Source organism: Crinia signifera, chromosome 1 (assembly GCF_055691185.1).
Source record: "Crinia signifera chromosome 1, ASM5569118v1, whole genome shotgun sequence".
In the NCBI taxonomy this organism is placed as follows: domain Eukaryota; kingdom Metazoa; phylum Chordata; class Amphibia; order Anura; family Myobatrachidae; genus Crinia; species Crinia signifera.
In genome coordinates, this window is record NC_139217.1 from 47,276,466 (window position 1) to 47,292,225 (window position 15,760).

Consider the following 15,760-nt stretch of genomic DNA (forward strand, 5'->3'; position numbering starts at 1 on the left):
GCATTTAAACTATTGGGCGCTATTCCCAAAGCCAAACTCTTAGGAGTGGGTGGTGGGAGTCACATCTGGGCAACAACTGAATAGCCCCACGAGGTTCCCGATATACAGAGAGCCCACTCAGTGCAAGCACTGGCCAAAAAGGACTCTAATGTCATTGGCTGAGCTTTGCCAGGCTGGATATCTATAGATTTGCTTGGTAAGTCACCGTCATTTTGTATATGCTATCCTCTGTCGGTGATATCCAATCAGACGCAAGGGTTAATCCATGTGTTTCCCTGCACGTTAAATCCCAGACGGTGCATTGTAATGCTAATTTTTTTTTATTTTTTTTCATTGCAGCGCCTGAGGCTGCCAAGCAAAGTGCCCCCTCTGAGGCTTCACAGGCGGGGTCTTGGTAGCTAATTGAATCAGTCAGGGATGACGATTGGATATTCCCCTATGACTCACCATGTGGGAATCCGGTTCTCCACACAGCCAGTTAAATAAGCTTTTGATTAAAGAGCTTTGCAGTACTGCGCTGTTTAAATTGCAACTCTACCAATATAATCTAGTTATAAAGGTTTTACCTACTTCTATACCGAGGCACAAGCACGACATGCCTCAGGGACGTCACTAGATTGTTGATGGGCTTCGCTTTCATGACAACTGGTCTATTCCACAATTTGGCTGCAGCTTGTAGATGTCAGATTTTAGCAGTAACTCTGAGATTGAGAGGGAGGAGCGTGCGACTTGTACGGTCCTGCATTCATCTACAGGAAAACATGAAATATGGGCAGCACATTAAAGTGACACAGTGCTTCAATCTGTACATCAATAAGCAGACCCATATCACCAAGTGCGAATAACTGTACAGCCTGCCTACACACCACCTACCCATACACCCTCCGCGTTCCGGCTCTCCCTTCCCTTATGCAGAGTTATTCCATCTCGCTGAGAAAATAATGACACCAGAGCTTTTACATCAACAGGTGCTGACAGCGAAATCTGTGCTAATCAAATATGACTATTGAGGTAATTTGCTAATGGTCTCCAGCTCTCTAATGAGGTGATAAACACTGTTGAGTTGGAGAAATAGAAGCGACAGTAACAAATGATTTTGATAGAATGGGCTGTAAAGCCGGCTCGTCGGGGCAAGCTTGTTAGACTGAGTAATGATGTTATTTTGATTTTCTTATGACCTTGGAATTCAACTCTGGAATCAAACACATTTCGGGGTTTTTTGTTTATTTATTTATTTTATCCGTAGACAGCAATGAAGCGCGTGTTTGTGTTAATTTATATGTGTTTGTGTTCTGCTACATTGCATGAGATAATCACATTCTGTTCTGTTACGCTGTAGCATCCATGGTGCGCGGGAGTTATCATCCAGCAGTAAAGGGGCATAAACATGGGGTCATTTTAGCCCATTTTTTTAAATGCCAGGCCGCACATAGCTGCGGGCAGCACATTAAAGTGCCAGCGGGACCCTCTTGGCCGCTATGTGTCTCCTTGCTGAGCAGCGGGTCGCTGCTCAGCAAGGAGACGCATAGCGGCCAAGTGGGTCCCGTTGAACGGGACCTGCTTGGCCCTCTATGTGTGGCCCAAACCTAAGCGATCTGAATAGACCGGTAAGAAACGAAGCACGGATAGCTCCGTATGTTTGCAACCGAGCAGCGGGATGCGCGGCCCCACGTGTCGCCATCACCTGACTAGATCTTGACTACATGTAGTTAATCGCCAGTGTTCTCACCAGATTGGTTAGCATAGATGGCCCATACACACATGGCTACGTGTGTGTGTGGGCCATCTGGCAAGCCCTGTTTGCTGAGCGATCAGACTAGACTAGATCGCTCAGCACACAAGACTTATACACATCGCGATAATTAGAGGATCCGTGCTACATAAAATGGCTATTACTCGCACACAAAAACTCACATGGGGACGCCGTCTCATTTTGTGGAGCTGAGCAAGTACATATGAATGTTTAACAGCCATTGATAAGGTAAAACTGCATCATGTTTTTAGTGGGCAACTTTAAACACTTCATTGTAAAGGGAATGGGGCGCTGAAGAGCGGTGAAAGGTTGGACGTTCATGTGACTTTTGCTCAGTGCATCTCTGGAGGTTTGTCCGCCTCTCCGCACATGTCAGCGTCTAGCATGCAGAAGCGTGCCCTGAAAGCAGAGAGTCACCCACGCTGAGTCACCCATCTTGGCACAGCGAGGAAAACTGGGGCGTTTTGTGATGCACTTTGCTTATGATCCTCCCATGGGCAGCACAATGCCCTGCACCCAGTTTAGCTTCAAAAAATGTTCATGGAATGCAGAATGACTGATTTATACTAAAACTACACCTAGACATGCAATGGTGCAGGGTTCCCTTCATGTAGCCTAAACTGTAGTATTTTAGGTTTTAAACTGAGTATCTTAATAAACTGTTGCCACCTCCCACAGTCCTTTGCACTTCTACCTGCGGGCTCCATACCTGGTGGTGGTAACCACCTAAAGCCAGAACCTATGGACACAGTGATTGCTAGCACGATGAAAGATTGTATAGAGTATCCGTACTCTCCAACCTCTCAGTGACTACGGGAGGAAGTGTACAGTGATATCTGTCACCACCGAGGAGAGAAATGGCTGCCGTCACCTACTGGGCATGGGGGAAAGGTATTTTGGTGCTTTCCTCATGGAAAGAACAACACTGAATGGGTGTGGTATGTCATGTAGCATGTTGACATGTCATATTGTCGACATTGTGCATGCTGACAGTCAGCATAACCTTATTCTAGTGTTAGAACCCCCCATTCCTAACCCTACTGAAATCCTGATGTCAACCTAGACCTGTTATGTTACCATTGTCAGTCGACAGTCACAGCACTGTCAGTGTTATATCGACATATCAACGTGAACATCCTGAATGTCGATAAAACGAAAATATACCCTGAAGAAGAATATATAAACTCCTGATTCAGTACCGCTTGCCAAGCAGCAGTCGTTCTCTGCTTACCAAGTGGCTTAACACCGCCCGAACGCCCGGCCCCACCAGAAAATACCCACGGTAACATGCGAGGGGATGGACGCGAACAAATCCCCTCGCATGTGGCCGAAGGGGAGAGAAATCATTCGATTGTCACCGACCATCGGATGATTTTGCTCAACTTCGAAAATAAAAGTCAGTCAGGATTGACATGGTGTCATGTGGCGTCAGGCGCCCGTCCCCGGCAGGCAGCGTCCCCCCTGCGTTCCCATGGGAACGCTCAGGTGTTCTCCTCTTCCGGCCTGGTGTCCGCCTCTGCCCGCCCTCTCTCGCCGAAGCCATTCATTCCCGTGATCATGCACAGAATCCCCCGTCCGAGGGGCGGATTTATTAAGCGCGGTGAAGTGATAAAGTATCTGTTTTTTATCACCGGCCAATCAGCTCCTAACTGCCTTTTTTCAAACCAAGCCTGTAACTGCACAAGTAGGAGCTGATTGGCCGGTGATAAAAACCAGACACTTTATCACTTCACCAAGCTTAATAAATCTAGCCCTCAATCACCCCCTCTGTGCAGGCAAAATTGTGCGTTTAACTCTTAATATGTCGGCCATGTAAAGCCGTTTTTATCGCCGGTCTGAATTCTATTGATGAAGCTCATCAGAAACTCAGTGGGGAAAAAAAAAACCCTAAAGTCCCCTGTCATCATTACTTCACAGCTTCCATCGCCGCTGAAAATCACCAAGAACATATTTTCTCTCCCCATTTTTTGTTTAATGGCAATATGAAAAGCGTATGCAAATCATTTTTCTTTTCACGTTGCTCAACTAAAACGAACAAAGTGCTAACAAACTAATTGATACCCTTGTCTGTGGGCTTTGTGTCTCTGTGTAAATTGTTTTATCTCTGCAAAAAAATCTGTTATTTATTCCCTTTCATGCAGCCCCTCATTACAGATCCTGCTCGGCGATGAATAATTCCTGTGTGTGTATTATTTAGTTTTGCTGGAAGCATTCTATTGCGAGATGTAAAAGAGAACATTTCTCAAAGGCCCCAGAGAGCAGCTGAAACACCGCAATTAGCGGGAATCAAAGTAAATATTGCCTGTAAAATCAAATGCTATTAAATAGCAGCTAATTCTTCCACTGATGCTGCTACTCTGCCCTTTGCTCCCTACTTTTCTAGACGTCATTTAAAGAAGTTGCTGCTCTTATTTGCAGGCTATCCAGCCAGAGACTATGTAGTGTAGTGGATAGGGTTGGATTGGCGCACTGGAGAACAGGGGAAATCCCTGATCGCTTGAGGGCCCCACCCCATTCTCTAATGCAGGGTTCCTCAAACTATTTTGCTCTTGGACCCCATCAGACAATAAAAAAAATGACAGGACCCCGGCAAGTTACTGCAGAAGGTCATCACATGACATGTGTAGTCAGCAGACAGCACATACATGGCAGCATTGTGGAGGCACAGAGTGATGGGAGGAGTCTGATATACCATAACCCATCACATCACATGTGTAGTCAGCAGGCAGCACATACATGGCAGCATTGTCGAGGCACAGAGTGATGGGAGGAGTCTGATATACCATAACCCATCACACCACACGTGTAGTCAGCAGACAGCACATACATGGCAGCATTGTGGAGGTACAGAGTGATGGGAGGAGTCTAATATACCATAACCCATCACATCACACGTGTAGTCAGCAGGCAGCACATACATGGCAGCATTGTGGAGGCAGAGTGATGGGAGGAGTCTAATATACCGTAACCCAGTGGTAGCCAACCCTAGCCCTCGAGAGCTACCAACAGTTCACATTTTCCAGACAACCTAGCTGCTGCACAGCTGCACTCATTAATCACTGACACATTTTAAAAGATACACAGATGGAGCTAATTAGCTCACTTGTGATTCTGTGAGGAGACCTGCAAAACATGCACTGTTGGTAGCTCTCGAGGACTAGGGTTGGCTACCCCAGCCATAACCCATCACATCCCATGTGTAGTCAGCAGACAGCACCTACATGGCAGCATTGTGGAGGCACAGAGTGATGGGAGGAGTCTGATATACCATAACCCATCACATCACATGTGTAGTCAGCAGACAGCACCTACATGGCAGCATTGTGGAGGCACAGAGTGATGGGAGGAGTGTAATATACCATAACCCATCACATCACATGTGTAGTCAGCAGACAGCACATACATGGCAGCATTGTGGAGGCACAGAGTGATGGGAGGAGCCTAATGTACCGTAACCCATCACATCACATGTGTAGTCAGCAGACAGCACATACATGGCAGCATTGTGGGGGCACAGAGTGATGGGAGGAGTGTAATATACCTTAACCCATCACATCACATGGGTAGTCAGCAGATAGCACATACATGGCAGCATTGTGGAGGCACAAAATGATGGGAGGAGTCTAATATAACAGATTTTTCAGACTTCTTGAATCACTGACTGAGATTAGAGAAGTCATCAGCCTGATGATCAGCAACATGGAGTCGCGACCCCATGCTGAGAAGGCCGGGACCCACTTTGGGGTCAGGACCAACAGTTTGAGAACCTGCTCTAATGTTATTATCCAGACTATGCATTTAGATTATACATTGGTATGAGTCATTGGGTTGAAATAAGTCAACATGGGGAAGGTCGACGTGTTTTTCACTTTTTTTGTGTCGACAAATTTGAACATGGACACCGTCTAAGTGTGCCACATGACTTTCTGTGCTCGCCATGCTTTGGGTCACAGTGCCCAGCTAGGCTCGCCACACTATTTTATTCTCCCACTGCGACATGGTGGGGCATGACATGCAGCCTGTCGGCACATGTCGGCTCAGAAACACTTTGAAAAACTCATTTTCTACCTTTTGACTGTCGACCTCCCCATTGTCGACATAATGGTTGTGTTGACCTTCAGACCCTGTCAACCGTACCCATGTCAACCTATTTCAGGTGTTGACCTAAGGCCTGTCGACCTTCAGTTGTCGACCCAATGCGTGTCGACCTAATGTGTATACCATTGCTACTCTGTTAGTGGGTTAGGTGCGTGCTCACTTAGGGGGTATGGATCATTAGGTCACCAGCAAGTTGGTCGACATGACTTAAGGTCGACAGGATCATTAGGTTGACGTGTAAGGTCGACATTGAAAAACTCGACATGTGTTTTTTTTTTCGACACAGTCAACATAAACACTAATATGTAGCACCCCGTCCCCTTGCGTGGCTCGCTACCCTTGCCTTGATTCGGGCATGGTGCCTCATCTACGCTTTGCACACTATTTTTTATTCTCCCACCATGCCCCAGTGCTGTCTGCCATAAGCTATGCCTAGCTAGTGATTACTTTCCTGTAGTGTGGCATTTCACAAGTAAATCTAACTGACTGGATCCTCTGACGTGCCCGTGTGTATGAAGCGCCTGCCATTAGGGGCAGCGTGTGATGAGGTAAATGGAGCAGAGGCCCTTCCTCCTTGCAGGCTGATCAGGCCAAACCTCAGCCCTGACAGCCATCATCAAGGAGACACACAAATAATGGTTTGCATTAATTTTCTTCCTGAAATGGAAAATCACTGGAGGATTTCAAAATAACGGACGTGATGTGGATGATAAGGCGAGGGGAAAGGTAATTGAAATTAAAGCCTACGTGTGTGTGTGTGTATATATATATGGTAATGTCTCCTGTTTTATGTGATGCTGCGGGTTCTGATATCTACAAAGCAGACTGTTGGGGTACATCTTGTGGGAGAAAGCTGGGCTATTGAGGTGCATCTCTATGGAGGAGGGAGGACTGCATGGGTGCCTCTCTCTGAAGGAAGGCCGACTACATGGGTGCATCTCAAGGGAGGAAGATGTAATGCGGGGGGCATCTCAAGGGAGGAAGATGTACTGCAGGGGGCATCCCAAGGTAGGAAGATGTAATGCAGGAGGCATCTCAAGGGAGGAAGATGTAATGCAGGGTCATCCCAAGGGAGGAAGATGTAATGCAGGGGGCATCTCAAGGGAAGAAGGTGTACTGCAAGGGGGGGCATCTCACACGAGGAAGGCATACTGCAGGGGTGCTTCTCGGGAGGAAGGCGTATTACAGGGGGGAAGGGCCGGTGCAAGGCCCCGGAGCGCCCCAGGCGAGTCGGGGTGGGGGCGCCCCGGTGCCCGGGTGGTGGTACCTGTATTATAAAACTGGCGGCGTCGGCGTCCCTGCAGTGCTGGAGCGGGCAGGGGTGTCCGTGCCTCGGGGGTACCTGCGGCGCTGTCACTGTGTATAAAGCTGCTGCTGGCGGCGGCGGGGTCCCTGCAGTGAATAGAGAATAACTAGCGCTATGCGGCGGCGCGGGAAGCGCTTCTGATTTTGAAAACACTTGCCGCACGCTGATTGGCTGAATCTCAGCCAATCAGCGTGCGGCAAGTGTTTTCAAAACCAGAAGCGCTTCCCGCGTCGCCGCATAGCGCTAGTTATTCTCTATTCACTGCAGGGACCCCGCCGCCGCCAGCAGCAGCTTTATACACAGTGACAGCGCCGCAGGTACCCCCGAGGCACGGACACCCCTGCCCGCTCCAGCACTGCAGGGATGCCGACGCCGCCAGCTATATGCACATGCTGGGGGTGAGGGGCGAATTGCCGCCCTCCAGGTGCCGGCGCCCTAGGCAAATGCCTAGAGCTGCCTAGTGGTGGCGCCGGCCCTGCAGGGGGGGCATCACATGGTAGGAAGACGTACTGCTGGAGGGGCAGGGGGGCATCTCACAGACGAAAGGCGTACTGCAGGGGTGCTTCTTGGGAGGAAGATGTACTGCACGCGGGGGGGGGGGGGGGGGCGGGGCATCTCACAGGAGGAAGGTGTTCTGCAGGGGTGCATCTCACAGGAGGAAGTGGCCTCGCCACTCCCAGAAATTGAGGGAGACAGGCCTACACTTGGTGAATGCTGCTGAGCTTCACCCACCCCTGTCCTGAATGCCAATACTGTTTAGTCCATGTACTACGTGCAGCCACTCTCTGCTCAGTGGTTCATCTGTGCATGAGATGGACCCGTTCTATCCCTGTAGCCACCAGAGCGCACAAAGTGACGTTTTAAATCCTCTTCTGCATTTTTAACCGTAATAATCTGTTCTTAAATTTTATTTATTTTTTTGAAGAAAAAAAATACAGATTAGAACTATCTTTTTACCACCTGTGCACCTATGTATCATGGAAGGGTTCATTCTCCCTAGCGGTTCCCTCAGCTTGTCGTCTTTTCTCTTCTTTCTTTTGGTTTTCCTTTAGATGAACGTGTGGTTTCGCATGAGCAGCTCTCGCTGGGTCTGCGCTTGGAGCTGCCGGGGGGCTCTATGATTCGCTTTAGGCTGTAGAGATCTGAGCTATTGCGCCTGCACCTGTTTCACAAATGACTAAACTGACCAGCATCGACTTAAGCGGCGTACACACTGGGCGAATTCCGGCACTGAGAACTATATTGGCGGTGCCACAGGAGAATCGCATATCGCATACACACTGGGACCCCCTCTCCCGACTGAAGAAATTTTCAGACGATGTGCAGGGTCGTTAGCGATACGTGGCAGATGTAACATATGCAGAGAGAGTTCGATTTGGGCGGATTATATTGTTTCCATGCAGGGTAAATACTGTCTGCTTTATTTTTACACGGCAATTTAGGTTTGAACATGCCCCACCCATTAAAAATTGTATGTATTAGTATGGATATATATATATACACATGTACACATGTACCTACAGTATCTTCTATCTGTATGTTTGTGTATAATATATATATATATATATATATATATTTTTCTGTTCTTTTTTTATTACTATTAACAGCTAATAATGCTGCTTTGTGCTGTGTGTCTTTGTTCACCCCAGAGCTGTTCTTGATAACTGTCATATTCAGAATATTTCAATTGAAAGGATCTCCGCGCTGTGCCTTCGGAAATGCATCTACTTTAAATGTGCTGGAACAAGTTCATTTTTATGTTAATACAAACATTCTCAGGACTGGATTATTGTGTTTGCAGTACATTGAATTGTACAGCTCCCCACAGAGGTTTTCTCCTTCTTCCGTGGAAGAATGAACTGTCACAGCGTGACATATTTATGCAGTTCCAAATAATCTCTGTGGATGCCAATTCAAAATAAATCAGGTTCATCGCTTACTCGAAGACGTCCCGTTTCCCTTCAGTGGAGTTTCAAGAAATGCGGTACCAGTTAACTGGCAGCATTTACGGCGCCTCGAAGCAGAGTACAGTGAACTGCAGATCTGACGCTGCAAGTTCATGTATACCTGGAAACATGGCCGCCTGTTGCACAGGCAGGCAGCCATGTTGCAGGCCAATTCAGCATTCTGAGTGCTAGCAAACCGTTCTCAAGTCATGTAATGAAGACGCGAGGCACAAAAAGATGTAAACAAAATGGCTGCCTTCCTCATAAGTAGGTGACCGATTTAATTTTACGTTTTACCTCCGAATGTTCTTGCAGCCGGATCCATCTAATACTCGTGTTATTTTATATCCGGATTTGCTTTTTTTTACTTTGTGCGTCTGTGGTAAGTACATAAATCAGGCTAGAACAGATCTCCTGCAGTTTTCTTTTTTAATAATACTGTATTTTCTATTAGTTACTTCACATTTTAATGATAATGTAAATGGTAATGAATGGGAAATAGAAGACTTTTACAAAATGAATAGTAATTAGCATTTTAGTTGCTAGCAGGCAGCAGCTGGAATAGTAATTAGTGTATTAGTTGTTAGCACACAACAATTTTTTAAAGCAGGCATCATAGGGACAGACCTTACATTGCACAGTAACCCGAAGTGAGTCCCGGCCATAAGTCAAGAATTCGAAACCCCAGTGGTGGCCAGCTACAAACATGTCTGTATGTGGAGTGGTGTTGTTTTTCGGCGGGGGGTAACTCCGTTCTCAACAGGATCATCTGCAGGGTTGAAAAATACAGATTGGTTAAAAAACACTTGTGGAGACATTTACCACTGTCCATTCCACCAATGACGAGCACAGTGTGGTACCACCCCTGCAGGTTCCTTGTTACGTGCGGCACAGAAAGTCACAGTTTGAAGGGAAAATAAGAAGAGGAAACTAAGTAGTTTTCGAAAATATATAATAATCCTGCCACCTCTTTATCGAAGGTACAAGAAACTTGAAAAAACTTGGACATCTTCTTCTTTGTGTTGGCAAAGGTCATTTGTATCCCACTTGTAGGACCACATGTTTTACTTCTACACACCCCTACCCACAAGTATCGGAGAGCCAACGGTCCTGGGCATCCTACACAGGATGTCCACCCTCGCACACCGAGCTTTTAAGAATCATCAATGTATTTACTGAGCGTTGTGGATTTTCCAGTGGTGGGTATCAAGCAACATAGCCTCAGGCACTAAAAACATAGGGGAGACTTATGAGTTGGACCCTCTGAAGAAGATAATGGAGAAGTGACCTATTCTGTATGAACCTTTATTTAGTGTCTGGTAAAAAGGAGACAAAATGATTACATATCTGAGCATGCTGAAATGTTAGACACACGGGACAGCATTTCCTGGACTGTTGCTAAAAGGCCAATATGGGGGCCAAGTGTGATGTCACAAGTTTGGCCATGCCTGGGTTATGTAGTATAGGTGGACTGTCAGTGATGAAGATGCCAGGAAATCTGCTTCCAAGGATGCAAGCTCTGGCTGCACCACTCTCAAATAATGGTGGCAACTCCCTGCCCTCTCCCTTTTTGGGAGTGCAGGCCAGGTCCGTCCGACCCCAAACACCGGACATTAGTGACTTGGGCTCACTGTGTGTGGGGTCCTACACATGCATAGCTGCTTCACAATCGGATATGTATGTTAACAATCAGATTTACGCACTGTCTATGCCTGAATGTGTCTATAGTTCCGTGGGCCTTTCCCTAGAAATTGCATAACGGAGCAGCTGATTGGTCACAAACATACTACTGGCTGTCAGGATCCCGTCGGCAAGTCATACCACACCCATTTTATCAGCATTTACATAATATCATAGAGCAATGCACTGCACTCATTCTGACCCCAAATCCTGTCAAATTTAGACATTTTAAACGTATATTGGTGGTGATTTTTTTTTTTTCCATTTATTAAATCTTTCCTCCAGGGTAACTTCTGGTTGTTTAATACAGGGATTGGGTAACTTGAGCAGTCCCCCAGCGAGAACCCAGCTTTCCTCTTCTTAATGATAGACTTGGCGGTCTGACAAATGTATATCTAGAAGCAGTGACTCCCCCCTGTGTGTGTGTGTCTCTGCATAGGCCTTGCAGCTTTTCTCCTCTGGAATGTGAGATCTTTGCCAAAGCGGGGTGAGTGCTGGAATATTTCCGCCATGCCGATATTTTGATTCCTTTCAGCTCATCCTGGGGGAACAGCTGTTTTTTGTTTGCTGCCTTTTATTTTGTTGGGAGCGGAGTAACAATGGTCTCCAAAAACTTCCCAAGTGACCAGAAAGTCTCTAGTAATGTTCATATAAAAACTATTTTCAAGTAAATGAGAAAAGCAATGTATTTATTTACTGAAATATGCTGCCTCTGTATATATTTGGGTCAAAACCGTAATTACAAAGACCAAGAAGTAAGAGAGCCCTGTAGCCAGGCAGGTTATCTTTGTGTAAATTGATAGTGAATGTTATCTGTGCACAGCCAGCTAATCACCATGCTAGGGAGCAGAAATCTGGTTTGATTGGCTGTGCCTTCTACAGATCACTAACTAGTCACATGTTCCTCGTACCCTACACAACAGCCTTCTGTTGTGTCGTCATACTTAACCTGGCCTTCTGCGGTCGTTTCCACCGTACGCTGACTTGACCATCTGCTTGGCCATCATCACCTTGCCCTCTGCTGCTGTCACCATCTCGCGCTCACCTGACCCTCTGCCTCCATCTTACTTACCTGGCCCAATGTTGCCCTCTGCCATCATCTCCCGCTCAACTGATCCTCTGCCTCCACCTCACATGACCATACCGGTTTTGTCATTTCAGGGATTATTAATGTAATCATTTCTGTCATTGTATTGGCAATAACTCTCTGGTAACCAGAGCATTCAGCCGCTTATCTACACTGGTCCATGCAGGGTCATTTATCATAAACAAAAGTGCGAAGATGCTACTGGTAGCAATGTTCGCGATCCTTCAGCCTGAGTTGTTACTGCTGCGGTGAGGAATCCCTTCTATAATTGGTAAAGCCGGTAAAGATGAAGAAATACTGAAAACTGGCTCTGATGGATTTGTTCGGGTTAAGTTTTGCTTTGGCTGGATCTAAAGGTGCATACACACTGTACAATTTTTTTGACCAATTTGGTTGAAAGACATTTCCATTGAACCCAGTGTCCTGGACAAAAGATGTTGACAAAAGATATTGTCAACAAACAAACAATGAATGATGATGCGCATACCCGCCAGTTGATCATCAAGATTGTTCATCAACTGTGCGTGCAGCTCAATTTGAATATCTTTCAAAAAGAGCCTATAAACTGTAGCTAGATCTTTCTTCTTTCGTCTGTCGTCAATATCTTTCGTCAACATCTTTAGTCCAGGACACTGGGTTCAATGGAAATGTCTTTCAACCAAATTGGTCAAAAAAAATTGTACACCCTAACACTTTCGTTATGAAGTGTATCTGTGGCCTGCCAATGCTAATATCTAGGTACTTTAATTATATTTGTCAAAATGTGTATGAAAACTACCATGCAAACATTTTTTTCATCATAATGACCTATAATGTTTACTTTTATATAGGAAATATCATTTTTTTTTAAACACATATTTTTTTTGAATTTATATAACAAATGTGAGAGACGCTGCCATTTGTAGCGTATATTTTGCACATCTCTCACAGAGATATTGGCGCTCAAAGGGTTAATTTTCCTGGTGCAACATTTCTTTATCCTGGGCCCTTTTTACATAATTATATCTGCAGTTCGTTTTAGCACCCTTCCTCCAGGTACTGCTGCAATGCGCCGTACCTAGTTAAGCAATACAGTAAAAATATTATACTGTAGTTAATTAAACGTTTTATTTTCTCTCTACGTAGGATCTAGTGAATATAGAAATGTTCCTAACTGCGAAGGAAGTTGAGGAATCCCTGGAAAGACAGGAAACCATGACCTGCTTAGCGTGGTGTCATGATAACAAATCCAGACTCAGGAAAATGAAGGTAAGTCCCTCCGCCGTCCTTTGTGTGGGTCACGTTATAAAGGGTTGCAGTAATAGACGACACCTCAGCACTAGGGGCAGACCTACAGAAGACTGGTGAGCAGGCTTGTCCAATGGGGATGAGCCAAATCCTGTCCGCAGCTTTCTAAAATATAATGGGCCACTAAGAGAGACCCGCGGACTGTAAGTAACCAGCAGTATGTATATGAACTGTAAAATCAATGGGAAGGTGTGACCGCAAGGTGTAACATAGAGAACAAATGCTGGAACATGGTTTACATATCACTGGCCATATGTAAAAATTTCTCTTACAAATTGTCCTGCTGCAGCCGTCCCACGATCCGGCGGCTGCCGCTGAATAGGACTGACAGTCTGCGGATGCTGCTGATTATGAGGAATCTCGCTAGAACTACCGACCTCTCACGAGAATTCCCCTGTACTTGACTCCCGGCAAAGCGGGTGGGCGGGCCACTCAGACCCGCTACGGGGGTCGTATATAGCCCGCGGGCCCGAGGTTCCACACCGCTGCTTTAAGCTAACCCTAAAGTGCATTCAGAATATTGATATTTAACTTGTCGACTCGGTGCATCATAACTGTCAACATTGCGGTTGTTAACAATGTAAATGTTGACATTATGATTGCATTCCTTTTATTCTTCTAATATAAAACCAACTTGAACATTGGGTTTTCATCAGTACGTTGTACATGGGCTCCTTCTATTCCAGAGGACTGCCACAGTGAGTCACACAGGAATTCCAGACCTACTGTTTGTACACAACACACTGGGGCAGATGTATTAAGCCTTAACAAGAGATCAATTCAAGTATGATAAGGAGAGAAAAACGTCCAGCCAATCAGCTCCTTACTGACTTTTTTCAGACACAGCCTGTAACATGGCAGTTGGCAGGTGATTGGCTGGACGTTTATCTCTCTTTATCACACTTGCATTTATCTCTTGTTAAAGCTTAATACATCTGCCCCAATTTCCTCTGCTGTGGGTTTCATCGGTCTTTATATGCCATATTTATATCTCTTCACATCTGCTCCATTTTATGTTTCTATCTGCTCTTTTAAACTATATAAGGGGCTATTCAATATTGCATTCCGACTGTGGGAACATCCCGATAGTCGGAATCCCAGGCTCCCCAGCTCGACTGAAATTCGACAGCCGGAATTCAATGTTCCGGCTGTCTAGTTCCGGAAAGTTGGCGTGTCAGCGAAAACGGCCGCGGATTGTCGATTAAACAGCTGTGAATTGGATATTCCGCACCCGTATTCGACAAAACTTGTTTTAAAGTCGGTTCTGTTTTGTCGGAGTCTGCCGTCAATGCTGTTGGAACCGACATCATTGAATAGGCCACGGACGCTATTTGCCATTGTCTTTTATACTCTTGTCAGAGATTACTATTACTGTATATGATTAATACCTTTCTGTGTTAATCTTATACATGGAGTTGTGAGAAGGTCATTACACTATACCTGATCTGTCAGGATATGGGCAATTAGGTCGACCAATATTAGATTGTCATGCATTGGGTTGGCCACTAAAGGTCGACAAGGTTGGAAGGTCGACGCAAGCAACAGTCAAAAGGTTGACATAAGTTTGTCGCATTTTTTTGTCCTGAATGTCGGCATGGACACCGTCAAAAGTGTACCTCATCCCCTTGCATGGGCTGCTGCCTCTCTAGGCTCGTCACTCTATTCTATTCTCCCTCCACGCCCTAGTGGATGGTAGGGCTTGAAATACCGTCTGTCGCCACATGTCGGCTGAAAAAAACCTTTTTCCATTGTCGACCTAATTCATTTGTCGCTCTTCCAACCCTGTTGACCTTAGCCATGTCCACCTATTTCATTTGTCGACCTAAGCCATGTCCACCTATAGTGGTCGATCCAACGCATGTTGATCAAATGATCGGGTACCATCTGTCAACCTTTATATAAAACCTGTCTTCCATTTAACTCTGTAGTACAGCGCCCCCCGGTGGTCAGAATAATGCAGAGATGGTTTCTCTAGTTGCGCTGCGTGGTTGGTGCCGGATTATAACGCAGCCCCTTGTGTTTCCCCCAATGAGTACTTTAGTTGAGCTCTCTGTTGCTATCCCACTCCCCGTCCTGCCTACGTGTCTCTCGTTGCTCTTGGCTGAACGCTTTATGATCTGGAATGGATTAAACGCTCTCTCTGCAAAATTTGTTTAAAGCTGAATTAAACTTCTTTTATAGCTCGTTATCCCACATCCACACAGAATTCTAGAAAATGTGATTGTGGCTTACAAAGTTATTAAATGTTGCGATGATACACGATGATGTCGGGCAATAAGATATGTCTACACAGTGTAATCTCTCTTCGGTGCAATATTGTGATTTTGTTAAGTCATGATTGACAGACAGGGTGGCAGCTGAAAGTCAGCCTCTGATTGAACAGGTGCAGCAGCCAATAAAATCCAGTGTTGTTGTCACACCCTTTCCAGGCACAGTAAATGACATGGACTGCTATCTCACCTCCAATTCTGGGGCTATGGGGAACAAAACTTCATACAAGGAAATAATGGCTTGGGTAGACCTCTAATCTTTCCTCCCTGAACTGTGCTATTCATCGCCATCCGCTTTTTCCCTTCTGATAACCACATCAATAAGGCAACCAT

At 45.8% G+C, this 15,760-nt stretch overlaps 1 protein-coding gene across 1 annotated transcript in view; it reads left to right on the forward strand.

Annotated features, from left to right (window-relative positions):
• MAEA (macrophage erythroblast attacher, E3 ubiquitin ligase) overlaps positions 1-15,760 on the forward strand; it is a 65,632-nt gene that overhangs the window by 30,009 nt on the left and 19,863 nt on the right. Inside the window, exon 4 of the mRNA XM_083149237.1 lies at positions 12,996-13,118. Within this exon, the coding sequence (XP_083005363.1) occupies positions 12,996-13,118 (123 nt within the window). The remainder of the gene's footprint in view (positions 1-12,995; positions 13,119-15,760) is intronic.